General features: G+C 42.7%; 1 protein-coding gene across 1 annotated transcript in view; it reads left to right on the top strand.

Annotated features, from left to right (window-relative positions):
• lrp2b (low density lipoprotein receptor-related protein 2b) overlaps positions 1–14202 on the top strand; it is a 44132-nt gene that overhangs the window by 14594 nt on the left and 15336 nt on the right. Inside the window, exons 26-51 of the mRNA XM_034119889.1 lie at positions 275–523; positions 790–998; positions 1191–1375; positions 1958–2186; positions 2611–2788; positions 2987–3115; positions 3278–3444; positions 3789–3932; positions 4495–4604; positions 5140–5317; positions 5934–6147; positions 6973–7209; positions 7302–7493; positions 7624–8096; positions 8328–8775; positions 9332–9497; positions 9592–9750; positions 9842–10131; positions 10523–10726; positions 10963–11205; positions 11410–11535; positions 11670–11789; positions 11930–12061; positions 12244–12445; positions 12529–12824; positions 13501–14014. Of these exons, the coding sequence (XP_033975780.1) occupies positions 275–523; positions 790–998; positions 1191–1375; positions 1958–2186; positions 2611–2788; positions 2987–3115; positions 3278–3444; positions 3789–3932; positions 4495–4604; positions 5140–5317; positions 5934–6147; positions 6973–7209; positions 7302–7493; positions 7624–8096; positions 8328–8775; positions 9332–9497; positions 9592–9750; positions 9842–10131; positions 10523–10726; positions 10963–11205; positions 11410–11535; positions 11670–11789; positions 11930–12061; positions 12244–12445; positions 12529–12824; positions 13501–14014 (5794 nt within the window). The remainder of the gene's footprint in view (positions 1–274; positions 524–789; positions 999–1190; positions 1376–1957; positions 2187–2610; positions 2789–2986; positions 3116–3277; positions 3445–3788; positions 3933–4494; positions 4605–5139; positions 5318–5933; positions 6148–6972; positions 7210–7301; positions 7494–7623; positions 8097–8327; positions 8776–9331; positions 9498–9591; positions 9751–9841; positions 10132–10522; positions 10727–10962; positions 11206–11409; positions 11536–11669; positions 11790–11929; positions 12062–12243; positions 12446–12528; positions 12825–13500; positions 14015–14202) is intronic.

The following is a 14202-nucleotide window of genomic DNA, read 5'->3' as shown; positions in this document are numbered from 1 at the left end:
AGATTTGTAAAGGCTAAATATATGTTATAGTATTAATTTGAATGTATTGTGGAGCTGCAGAGATATCATGACCTACAAATTGTGTTTTACAAACTTAACTAAATATATTTGTTTGGTCCAGATCTACTTAAAAATAATACCATGATAATATATAAATTTGTATAATCTTTTTTTCCAAATCGTGCAACCCTATGAGATATCACATTTAGCCTCAGGAAAGAGTAATCCTACACAAACAAGATGCATTTGATATTGTGTTTGTCATTTCATGTAGCCCAAGACGACTGTGGGCTGAACAACGGGGGCTGCAGTAACGGCTGTGTCCAAGGACCGTTCGGGGCTCAGTGCACCTGTCCGTCAGGATTTCAGCTTCTCAACGACTCCAAGACCTGCGAAGACATCGACGAGTGTCTTATCCCAGGCTTCTGCAGCCAGCAGTGCTTCAACGAGAGAGGAAGCTTCCGGTGCTACTGCTCAGAGGGTTACATCCTAGAGCCTGATGGGCGCACCTGTAAAGCTGCAGGTAAACAACACAAATAAATAAAGGTCTAATATCAAGAACATTTCACTGAGATTCTGGGTGTGTATTAATAGGCCAAATCAGTCTGAAATGAAGACAATAAATTAAAAAAGCCCTAAATGTATAATTTACAGCCACCTAAAGCATAGTAAGATACTAACAAATCAAAACACCACATTTAAACTAAGCAGAAGATTATTCATTGAGTATATTATTTATATTTGAAATCATTCAGATTTGTAGGAAACAAGATATTTGTCTGCCCTTAGACCCAGGAGCAGCTATACTTCTGGTTGCCAAGCGAAGCCAGATCATTGCCAACCGGATCAACATGAGACCCCCCCTGTTGCGTCCAGTGGTCAGCGGTTCAAGCATCGTGACTGTGGACTTTGATCGTGTAACTTCCAGAATATACTGGGCAGATGCCTCGCAGAAGAAGATATGGAGTGCCTTCCAGAACGGCACCGACAGACGGGAAGTAAGAGAAATGATTGCACAGATGTGTTAAAGCAAGAGATTTCAACCAGTGGTCACACATTTTCTCTGAAAGGAAAACATACACATCAAAATATAGAATATATTAATAGAATTTGAACATAGCTGCTGAAGGGCAACACAAAGACGGGCTTAAACTAAATCAAACTGTGTTCAATGTGTCCCTGTTGTTCAGGTGTTCTCCACTGGTCTGATGGTACCAGAGAGTATAGCTGTGGACTGGGTGGGGCGGAACCTTTATTGGACCGACTCTGTGATGGAGAACATTGAGGTCTCAACTCTGGACGGTCGCTTTCGGAAAGTCCTTCTCACCAAGAATGTTACCAGCCCCCGGGGACTGGTTTTAGACCCCCGTAGCTAGTAAGTAAAGACTGTTAAGCAGAAACTGACATGGGTATTTAGATGGTTTTTAATTTGATGTTACATCACATTTGAGCTACGGCAGCTATGGAAGTGAGAAGAGATAGTGATCCAAATGATGTCAATTGTTTTGCTCTCCTGTGTTTCTGACTTAAGTAAAACAAATGTTTTTATAAGGATAATCTTTGTAGGTATCTCTATTTTTTTATATATGTGAAACTAGTGGGAATAAAATCCCCTTTAGTGTAGTAGTGGTACACTTCAGCCTCTTGTGGCCAAAATGAGTATTACAACAACAAACGCATAATCTTTTTGATGTCTTCTAAAGTTTTAACACAGAAGAGAACAATATTTAAATCAGACTTGGATCCCTAGAATTTCTTTCTTTCTCACTTCCACTGTTGCACGGTTAGAGCCTGTGACTTTTCATTGCCATATCTATAATCTACACTGTAATAACTAATGTGCACATGATAGTAAAGCCTTGAATCTTGAATCTTCCCTTCAGGGTTACCGTACTTACAGCAAGCGATAACACATTCATATAATAAAAAACTCATCACACTGTCATTCCTCCTCCAGCACCAACCTGATGTTCTGGTCCGACTGGGGTCAGAACCCCAGGATCGAGCGGGCCGACATGGATGGAGCCATGAGAAGAGTCATCGTCAGCACCAAACTCTACTGGCCCAACGGCCTCGCCCTGGACTACACCACCCGCAGGGTCTACTTTGCTGACGCCTACCTCAAATATATTGACTACTGTGACTATGATGGCAATAACCGCTATCAGGTTATGGCGAGTGACATGGTTGGTTCAGTTTCATTCACTTGATACATTTGAGAAAAAGCAAAGGGGACATTTTACTTATGGCACGACAAGACAATAACAAAATCAAGACAGTCATTTACTTTATAGCTTGTTTTTGTTCGTTAATAGAAATCAAAATTGTTTTCCATTTTGTAAATTATAATTGATTTGAGGCCATATTGAAATTGCAATACACAAAAAACGTACTATTTTTATCTTTTGAGAATAAGTGTGATCAATTCTTACTAATATGTTTTTCACTGACATTGACAAACTTAATGAAGTCGTATACAAGAAGTAATCTTAACCGTTAACACATCTAACAAATCAGGGAGAGTGTAACACTACCTTACTGTTAGATGTGACTCATGGTAAAATAGGGAGTTCCTTTGATTAATAAACAACATAATTCCCCTTCATCCAGGTTCTCCAGCACCCTCATGGTATGACCATCTTTGAGGACAACATCTACTGGTCGGAGCGCTACACCAGCAAAGTGATGAGGACGAACAAGTTCCACGGTGGCAACATCACCACTCTGATGACCAATGTCTACCAGCCAATGGGCATCGTAATGGACCATCCCATCAAACAGCCCACAGGTAACTTCCAATCAATCTGTAAGGTCTACTTTTTGTTGTATTGTATCTCCCTAATGTAATGCTAGCCACTGCTGCAGTCTTGAAGTAATACAAGTGCACAGCAGTTATAAATAGCTTTAGTAGCATAGCTGAAAATAATAAATGCTGTCAAATGTCATACAAATGTCTAATTGGAGTTGACTCTGGTTTTGTGTGTAGCCATCAACCCATGCAGAGAGCACCTGTGCACTCAACTGTGTCTGCTGGCAGGCCTCAGACCCCGGTACTACACCTGCCACTGTCAGTCTGGCTGGAAGCTCGATGCCGACAAACGCACCTGTGTCAAAGGTACGTTTATTTTACAGTATATCGGATAAAACATGTTAAATCTCTGTACACATAAACCATATGATTAAGTTTTCGCTAGATGTCTCTTCTCTCTTAGAGCTTGACACCCCCTTGTTAGAGAATGATGTTCCTCTCCTCATCCATAATTGTATTCTTTTCTAGATGACACTCCCTTCTTGATGGTGGTGAGAGATTCTGTGATTTTTGGCATTCCCCTGGACCCCGCTGACCCTTCCAACAATGCAATGGTTCCAGTGTCCGGCATCAGCCAGGGGCGGGACATCGACTTCGATGACCAGCTGCAGTTAATCTATTGGGTCCAAAGCACTGTGAGTGGAGTTCCTAAACTGAACCATGTAGAAATGTTTTACGATATATAATGAATTTAGTGATGCAATGACAGCTTTTGATTCAAATTAAAATATATTAAAGACCACTGTTCATTGTCTTATACTTTTGTATTGCTTAAGATGAGAAGATACATGTTAGACTTTGCAGAATGCCTTGCTTGAGTTGATGATTTTCATGATATAATGGAATATATGGTTAATTAGACACAAGATACTAACTTATAGATATTTCCCCCCGTTTTTGGTTATTTTTTGACACATTTACTGATTATTTTTTAGTTTCTCAAATGCTTGTTTTAACGCTTGTTTTGCTCCTATATCAGGGTTCTGTATGGCAAGTGACGACCAGCGGTACCAACAGGTCTGAGTTTGCTCCAGCTGCTTTCATGGGCTCGCCGTCTGGTCTGGCTTTTGATTGGATAGGCCGGATTATGTATTACACCAATCCCACTGTGAAGACCATAGAGGTAAGAACAATGTGAAATAAAACCAGACATTAGATCAATCAATCAACAACTTTATTAATCCCGCAAGGGGCAATTGGTTATGAACAGCTTATGTCATGCACACAGGCAGGAACATACAGGAAGAAAGCCTGGATGTGGATCATTCCAATTTACACGATAAATAGTTCATAGCATCACAATAAATAAGTAAATACATAATCAAGTAAAACAATGAATTAAAAAAACCTATCAAAAATGTAAAAGTTTGAGTTACTTGAAAACAAATGATTAAACGCTGGAATGATAAAGGGGAAAAAAACACATGCGAAAAATGTATTAGATTACTAAGGGATGCTGTAGTGTTAATTTATATCACTTTTTACAATACATGTGTCTTGGATGTCTTCTTAGTCAGATCATTTTGGTTTAATTAATGAATTTAGTATACATTATTTAGTTTTCTGTAATCTACAATTCATAGTATTTGCTGTGGATTTGTTGGTGACATATATCAGCGTTTTAACACCTAATTTATGTTTTTACATCATTATTGAGCCAGCCCCTAACTTTCCACCTCCCTTAGGTTATCCGAGTGGATGGAGTCCAGCACTACAGGAAGACCCTCATCACCTCCACTGGTAAACCTGAGGGAGCAGGAGAGCCCATTGGAATAGCCCTGGATCCAGCCCGAGGGTAAAGCATCTGTTCAACATATTGTATATTTGCTATATTAATTCAACTCAGTGACATGGGGAAATAACTATGGAAGGAACAAATCATCAAGTGTCAATATCTGAGGGTAAGATGTGTGTTTCTGAAGGCAAGAGCATTACCTATTGATTTGTAATTACGTGCTTGCTGGCACTAGAGAGACTGAACCAACAGACCAGGACGTGATTAATTGGACAGCATTAAACAAGCAGACAATAGCAGCCTGACATGGACGAAGCAGTCTTATTTTTTGAAGGACCATCACATAATTGGAAATGAAGAGGATTTATTTCTCCAGCAACAACCTCTCAATCCCAGTCATGTCCTTTGTAATATAAATAACCCACCCAAAACTAAACAGGCGACACAGTTTTGATATTCTAACATTTGAATACAGTAGTTTTAAATAAGCACGTTTTCCATATATAAATGTTTTAAGAAAAGATGAGGTTCACACATAGCTCAGTAGAAAAACTGTGATAAACATTATTCTCACATTTACACTTTCCCTTCACAGGAAATTGTTTTGGACAGATAAGGGGTCAGACAATGGAGTTCCCCCAAAGGTTGGCAGTGCTGATATGGACGGGGGGAACCCCAGGAACCTCTACACAGAGAACCTGGCCAACATAGGATACATCGCTGCTGACATCTCCACCAGGAAACTCTACTGGGGCGTTTCGGGCTCAGGGGTGGTAAGTTCAGTATACATGTTCGAAATATAGTCCCAGAAAAAACAATAAAATGTGAGTTAATTAACCTCAACTGAGTATACTGACCTTTTTAGTGGTTTTTTTAAATATAAGTTTAACAAAATGTTACGTATATTTCACCCTAAATCTGGTTTTGTACTTGTACTCTTAGAAATTGTCAATTTTACACTACATGTCATTTCCACCCAAATAATTCTATAAGTTCAAACAAAGCTTATGTTTTTTTGTCATGTTCTCTTATGTGACCTCTTTGCTAATATCTTACTTATCTTCATCCTGGTCCTGATAACTAATAATAATACATTTTATTTATACAATAGGTTGAACAGATGTAAAACACAAAACCAAAACCAAAGTCCAGAAACACGACAATATAATCAATCAATAAAAACAGAAAAAACTGAGGACGTGTGATCTGATCAGGGTGGATATGCCAGTGTGAAGAGATGTGTTTTGAGACGTGATTTAAAAATCTAGAGAGAGTCAGTACTCCGGATGTCAGGTGGGAGGGAGTTCCAGAGGCGGGGTGCAGAGCGGCTGAAGGCTCTGGACCCCATGGTGGGGTACATTCACTCACCTCTTTGCTCTCCTTGCCCAGATTGAGAGTGGTACCATGGATGGAGTCACCCGGATGGCGGTGGTGAACGGCCTGTCCCACCCATGGGGGCTGACGATCCACAAGAACCACCTCTACTACACCGATCTGGACTACGAGGTCATCGAGAGGGTGGACAAGGACAACGGGGCCAACATGGTGGTGATGAGGAGCGGCATGTCTGGCCTGCGCGCCCTAAAAGTGCACGCCAGAGACAGTATGTGGATTCACTGGTTTCTAAATTGTATTCTGAGTTGTCTGTCCTTGAGCTTTTTTAGTGTTTTCAGTTAGACTGTTATATTATGCAACAGTTCATTACTGCGGCTGAGAGAGCGAGTAGGAGTTCAGTGTCCTCCTCAAGGACAGCACAGAGCCGGATTTAGCACCACTTGTGTTTCATCCTTTGAATGTAGCTTTTGTGTTCATAAGGCCTTTGCCTTCCTTCACCCTCATACTGTAGTTAGTGTTTTAATGCCTCTGCATCGACGACAGCTGTGGCTGCAGATTCATGTTTTCAGGTTGTCTGTATATCTATCCGTCCCATGCTTGTAAATGTGATGTTTCTGAAAGGCTTAGATGGAATTTCTATATATTTGGCACAAACATTAAAATGGTCTCAAAGATGAACTGATTACATTTTGGTGGTTTAAAGTCAAGGTCATGGGGACCTCATGTCTATATTATTCTTGAGGTATTGCAGGAAGGGATTTTGTGGAAGCAGGAATTTCCACTTGGCCTCAAGGAAGTACACATTTTTATTTGATGGTTAAAAGCCAATATCACTGTGACCTTGCGAACCCTTTTTTACAGCCATAACTCAAGAATTAATTCTTATTTTGAAACTTAAATAAATGGCATATATGAAAAATTGGCAAAATGAGGACAGTTTGGACAGACATGGGTATAGACTACAACTTGCATTACATTTATTTTTAATCACTTTCATAACACACCATTTTTGTTAATGCATTTTTGAATGCTCTTAATAACTACTTAGCACTATTGAGCATACTAACAAGTCCAATGTTTTCTTCCCCGTCAGATTCAGCAGGGACCACCAACGCCTGCAGCTCCAACAACGGGGGCTGTCCCCACCTCTGTCTTCCAACACCAGACAATAAGAAGACCTGTGCCTGCACTACAGGATTCAACCCTTCTCCAGACGGCTCCCGCTGTGAACAATATGAGTCGTTTGCAATTGTCTCCACATCAAAGTACATCCGAGGCTTCCACATAAACAGCTCCGACCACTCCGAGGCTATGTTGCCTGTCGGGGGACGTATGTTGGCTTTAAATTGTTCTGCATTATTGTTGTTGGCTATAAATACCAAATTATCAGTTTATTCAAGCAGCATGTTTTTCTTTTTCCAGCTTCCTACTCCATTAAAGGCAAGTTGGACCTCCATATTGAATCTAGCTTTGTGTACTGGAGTGACAACAGCACCGCCACCTCATACAGGGGCATCTTCAGGGCCAAGACAGACGGAGGAAGATACAGCACTGTCCTCAACTCTGGCATTGGAAAAGGAGGCATTCAGGGCTTCGCTGTAGACTGGATTGCCGGTACAAAGCCACTCAACCATTCCTGTATTTATCTTACCATTGAGGCTCTAGGATCACCCACACACTAATAATTCATTGTATTATTGCATGCAGATCAAAACCCCTTATGTCTCTCCATTAACTTTCTCAGGTAACCTATACTTCACCAATGCCTTCGAAGGCGAGACATTCCTGGAGGTGCTTGCCATCAACACCACGTACCGGATGATTCTCCTCAAGTCTTCGCAGGACCATCCTCGTGACGTGGCTGTTAGCCCTAAACTCCGCTACCTCTTCTGGACTGATGGTGGCCAAACACCCAAAATCGAGCGGGCCTCGCTGGACGGCACAAACCGCACTGTGTTGGCTTCAGAAAGCTTAGCGTCCCCTCGTGGCCTGACCATTGATTACACCAATGATTTCCTCTACTGGACTGATGACGTTCTTGATATGATCTCCAGAATGGCCGTAGACGGCACACAGAGACAGATTGTTCGGTACGGGAGCCGGTATCCATCTCCAACAGGGATGGCTATATTTGGAAACTACATGCTGTGGGTGGATCAAAAGCTAGGGAAGCTCCTACAGGCCAGTAAGGACCCGGCCAATACCGACCAGCCAGAGGTGAGAGTCAAATGATTTAACAGTTTCTTCCAACGTGATGACTTTTTTTTTTTATGACCTTTACATGAGAAAACTAAATTCTTTGTATAATTTGTGCGATTTGATGGGGATACGCACCATGTGGGCTCAAAGCTACATTTATTAGACAGACACTTAAATGTAAATAACTTCGGTTGTGAATGTTCAATGCTCATTCCTGTAAATAACTGATTTTTTCTTCAATGGTACCAGGTTATTCGGGACAATCTTGACGGGCTGATGGATGTCTCTATCTTTGACGCTCATGTCCAGCCGACATCTGCCAACCAGGTGGGCTTCAACCCCTGTCAGGAAGATAACGGACGCTGCCAGCAGTTCTGCTTCGCCCTGCCAGGCCAGGAGGCTCCAAAATGTGGCTGTGCTCATGGGTCACTCCTTAATAACGGAGTAACATGTGGTTACGGACAGGACGAGTTCCTAGTTTTCACCACAGACAACACGCTGAATAGCATAAGGTTAGATCCTGCAGATCACAGCGCCCCCTATCCAACTGTGAATTTAGGCTACAACTTGATGGCTTTGGATTATGACTTCAAAGAGAAGAGAATTTTCTTCACCCAGAATATGGGAATTGGTCGGAGCAGAATTGGCTACGTCACCACATCATCCATCACCACCCCGCCTGTCATTTTGGCTACAAGTGAGTTTAGTTTGACTATGTTACTATAGGGTTGTACCAAATATCATATAATAATATAATAATTCTTCTATTTGGGATTTTGAAAGAAGTGTTGAATTTCTGTTTTCATATTTTATGATGTCATCATTACCCAAAACATATGTTATTATGGTTGTATGGCACCAAGGATTACTGTTGCAGTGAAATTAATGTTTTTTTTAGGCTAAATGCCCACAAATATCGATTTAAACCGAATAATAAATTAAATAAAAACATGTAAATTATTACATTTATGATTTTTAGTACATTTTGGATTAAACAACCCCACGCAGCCACCAATGAAATCTTATTCCACAAATAATATAATCATTTTCTCAAATTGAATTAGCCTGATCTTTTCTGTAGAAGTATTTACGCATTCTTTTTTTACTACAAAAATGTTTTGTCTCCATCTTGAAAACGTTTTATCTCCCCGTTTTGTTTTTCTCCCACATCACTTTTTCTGTTTCCCTTCATGATCTTATCCTTGTGTTTTTCTCTTTATTCATCATCCTCTGCTCTCTGATACACTGCTCAGATTTGGATGACCCAGAGGGATTGGCGTATGATTGGGTCAACAAGCGTCTCTACTTCACTGACTACTACAGCCGCACTGTCCAATCTATGGGGGTGGATGGGACGAACCGCTCAATCATCGCCCATGCAAACCGTCCCAGAGGCATCATTGTTGACCCCTGCTACGGGTAAGAGCCACAGTCCATTACTTTACTACTAAAGGTCTACAGATTAGACAATAAAGTTCCTCTCCTCCCTTCTCACTCTGCTCTTTCTGCCCAGCTACCTGTACTGGACTGACTGGGGCTATCCAGCTAAGATTGAGAGGGCCACACTGGGGGGAAACTTCCAGACCTCCATCATCAACACCAGCCTGTCCACGCCCAACGGCCTGTCTCTGGATTACGAGGAGAGGATGCTCTACTGGGCTGATTCCTCATTGTAAGTCCAGTTTTTTTTACATTTACTGTTGCAGCAGATCCTATACTGCTCATAATGTTTGACAATGCTCCTTTACTCCCTTTTGCTACAGAGACAAAATTGAGAGGGCCACTCTGACTGGGGAGAACCGACAAGTGATCGTGCAGGGGGTCCAGTACCCGTACGCCTTGACCGTCTTCCAACAGGACATCTTCTGGACCGACTGGACTGAGAGAGCCGTCTTTAGGGCAGGGAAGGACGATGGCTCTGACTTCGCAGTGCTGGCCCAGGACCTGCAGTACCGACCAAACGACATTCATGTTTATTCCGCGTCGAAGCAGGAGAGCTGCAACAGCTCCTGTCAGCAGTTCAACGGAGGGTGCAGCAATATCTGTGTTTCTGGTAAGAGCAGACTACTAAACAAGGCACCAAAGCCCCTCTAATACTGTAGTTTCATTTCCTGCTGGGGACAGTTATTGTATCCATTAGACTCATTGTTTCTTTGCTGCCTGTAATTCAGGCTAACAAAACTGAATACATTTTAACATTAAAATGATCCAAAAATACATAAATCTGTTACCATGATTGACACAACTCAGATAAGTGTTTTGTTTTGTTTTTAAAGTGAACTTTAACAATTAAAGCTTAAAGCAAGTAGAGAAAGTTCTGAACATCCTTAATAAAACCTCTTTGTACTCACAGTACGTTTAATTAAAAAGACAGATTATCTCTGTGTTCCCTTCCTTTCCTCCACTTTATCAAATTCCCTCACCTCTCATAATCTCTCCTGCAGGTCCGCTGGGCCCTGAGTGCCAGTGTCCTCATGAGGGGAAGTGGTACCTGGCCAACAACGGCAAAGACTGTATCAAAGACACAGAGAAACGCTGCGAGCCAGAGCAGTTCACCTGTCTCAGCGGTGACTGCATCTCAGCGCGCTTGAAGTGTGACGGCTACAACGACTGTTACGATAGCTCGGATGAGCTGGAGAGAGTGTGTGGTGAGAGAAGAGGTTTAATCTGATGGAAAAATCCTAATGGTTCCAATCCAAACCAAATAAGCATGCAGACTGAAAAACATGTTAATTAGACACTGATGATTTTTGGCCGTTTAACCCCCTATAAGGTATCAAATGTGCCACGCAATGTCAACTTGGGAAAAGGGACACACACATTATGTTGTTGTTATAAAACACACATACATTTGAGACTGTTTTCTGTTGCTCCTCCTGCTCAGCCTTCCACACCTGCTCCGCCATGGACTTCACCTGTGACAATGGCCGCTGCGTGCCGATGAGCTACGCCTGTGACTACACGGACGACTGTGGGGACAACAGTGACGAACGAGGGTGCCCCTTCCCCACATGTAACCCCTCCACAGAGTTCACCTGCACCAACGGGCGCTGCATCAGTGCAGCCTTTGTCTGTGACGGACACAACGACTGCCGAGACAACACCACCTCCGACGAGATCAACTGCCGTGAGTGATGATTCGGCTCATAATTCATAATGGTGGAAAATAGGACATTCGAAGATTGGAAAATGTTTATGAAATTGTTCTTCTAATGTCATTTGTTCCACTGCACAAGCAATATTCTCCTTCCAGGTGGGATTCTGTGCTGCTAAAGAAGTAATAATGTGTTTTTGATCCTGTGGTTGATGTTTTGATCTTTGCTCTCTCCAGCTGACAGGACGTGTCCTGCAGGACAGATCAAGTGTGAACGCAACAACATCTGCATCTACCCTGAGAACCTGTGTGATGGCTACAACAACTGTGGAGACAACAGCGATGAGAATCCTCTCTTCTGCGGTAAGTTCAATACTGCTGCTGGGTGAGAGGGCGTAAGAAACATGCTGGAAAGAATAGTATCACTCACAGACATGTTTCACCTATGGGAATAAAACTCATAGGTATTTGTCCGAATCTGTGTTCCTGTTCTTCAGCGGGTCGCACATGCTCTCCGGATCAGTTCAGCTGCGATGGAGGGAAGTGTATCCCAGACTTTTGGGTGTGTGATTCCGTCCGAGACTGCAATGACGGGACAGATGAACCTCTTTCCTGCAGTGAGTTCTCTGCATTTACATTTTAAATGTTGGCATTTAAGACTTTGTAGTTCAAATCATAAAGTTCAGCTTTTTTTGTCTGTAATGGAAGTCTCTAAATGCATCTAAAAAATATGTTTTCTTTTTTCGATGCAATACAGAGGATCAAATCAAAACATGCGGCCCCAGCCAGTTCACCTGTACAAATGGAAACTGCATCCCCCAGTTATTGGTCTGCGATGGCAACAACGACTGCTGGGACGACAGTGACGAGGCTCCAGAGCTACAGTGCGGTGAGTCATTTATTCATTTCACTGTGTGAGGATTAAAGTGGGAATCTGGGTTAAAAGCTAGAACATATTTCAGCAAAATAAATGCCTCCTCGACACATTTGTAATGTCTAAATGTGTGACTTTTTTGGTATTACTTAGTTCCTCTTTTCCCTGTTGACCCCTCTCATCCTCACCCACTCCAGGCCAACGCACCTGCAGTTCGGACCAGTTCACCTGTCTGACCTGGTTCCCCGGCTACCCGCGCTGTGTGCCGTTAAGCTTTGTGTGTGATGGGGACAAAGACTGCGCCAACGCGGCCGATGAGCTCCAGAACTGCCCCAACCGCACCTGCCACATGAATGAGTTTGCCTGTTCCAACGGGCTCTGCATCTTCCTCCCCTACCAGTAAGTATGAAGTGTGTGAGTGAATACAAATAGACATTCGTTTACCGGTCCCAAATCTAATTCCCTCGTCATCTCCTCCCCAGCTGCGACCGTGTGAATGACTGCGGGGACGGCAGTGATGAGTTGGGCTGTAGCTATGACACCTGCAGCAGCAGCGAGTTCACCTGCAGTAACGGCGCCTGCACCCCCGCCTCCTTCGCCTGCGACGGGGAGAGCGACTGCATGGACGGCTCGGATGAGGCCGACAGCTTGTGCGTCACGACCCAGCCCACCTGTGCTCCCACGCAGTACATGTGCAAGTCAGGCGAGTGTATCGACATCAACAAGGTGTGCAACGGACAGAAGGACTGCCAGGACAACAGCGACGAGAAAGGATGCGGTGAGAGAAATGTGGCGTCATGTGACAAAAGGGATGTGAAGTGATGAAAGAGGGAAAACAGCATTTCTCTCCCACAACGAGACAGTGTATTTGGTTTAAAGAAAATCCCTCGCCACCATAGAGTTGTATAAATGTTTTTATTTCAGTGGAGACAAAAAAATATTATGCACAATCCTGAAATCTTTGTGTAGTTGGGTGCATTATGACCCGAAACATTGCCTCTCTTTTTCAGAAATCACCATATTTTACGAAAAGTGTGCTTGAACTAAGTTGGATCAATAGAAGAAATATCCCATCTCCAAGTGTTATATTATATGAATATACACAAGAACTTAAATGGGACATAATGTGCACATTTTCAGGTTAACACCATATACAATTTATAGCTAATACATTGGGTTTCTGCTTGAACACGTTTCTATAGATAAGAGTACATATATGCTCAATTCCAGCAAAAATAAAACAGGAAATATTTAGCTTAAAAGTAAATAACATAAAAGTTCAATACATTTCCACATTTGTATATCATTTTTTGTGAATCCATTCATTGATTTATTGTTATATTCATCTGTGAAAAATCCTTGTTACTCATTTAAAATTACATTGAGGTCTTTGAACTCATAAATCTGTGTTAGGTTGTTTTCCTGTCTTACCTCCAATTCCTCGTTCTGTTCAGGAATCAATGAGTGCCGTAGCCCGTCAGTCCACAAGTGTGCGCAGCTGTGCACCGACACCCTCACCGGGTTCTACTGCTCCTGCAACGCCGGCTACCGACTCATGCCCGATGGCAAAGCGTGCGAGGACCTCGATGAGTGTACCAGCACACCCGCCGTCTGCAGCCAGGTCTGCGAGAACACTGTCGGGTCGTACCACTGCAAATGTGCCCCGGGGTACCTCCGTGAACCGGACGGACGCACCTGTCGTCAGAACAGTGGCATTGCGCCCTACCTGTTGTACAGCAACCGCTACTACATCCGAAATGTAACCACCGATGGGTCACATCTGAGTATCGTCCTCCAGGGGCTCTCCAATGTAGTGGCTTTAGATTTTGACGACCAAGAGAAGAGGCTTTATTGGCTGGACGCGGGGACGGGGAAGATTGAGAGGATGCGTTTTGACGGGACTGACAGGGAGACGGTGAAAGACGATGCAAGAGGAGTTGAAGGCCTGGCGCTGGACTGGGTGGGCAGGTGTGTGAAATGGATGGAATATCATTCATTAAGCTGACTTTTTAAATCACTTTTTGGATACTTTATTAAGAAATAACCAGTGCAAATTTAATTTAAAAAAACATCTTCGTATCTGCAGGAGAACTTTTGCTCCTTTTCTTCTTCTTTTAATATCTCACACTGTTTGTAGTATTTAATCTGTCTGGTTG

This window comes from Trematomus bernacchii, unplaced genomic scaffold (assembly GCF_902827165.1).
Source record: "Trematomus bernacchii unplaced genomic scaffold, fTreBer1.1, whole genome shotgun sequence".
Classification (NCBI taxonomy): Eukaryota; Metazoa; Chordata; class Actinopteri; order Perciformes; family Nototheniidae; genus Trematomus; species Trematomus bernacchii.
This window is presented reverse-complemented; position numbering and strand designations above follow the sequence as displayed.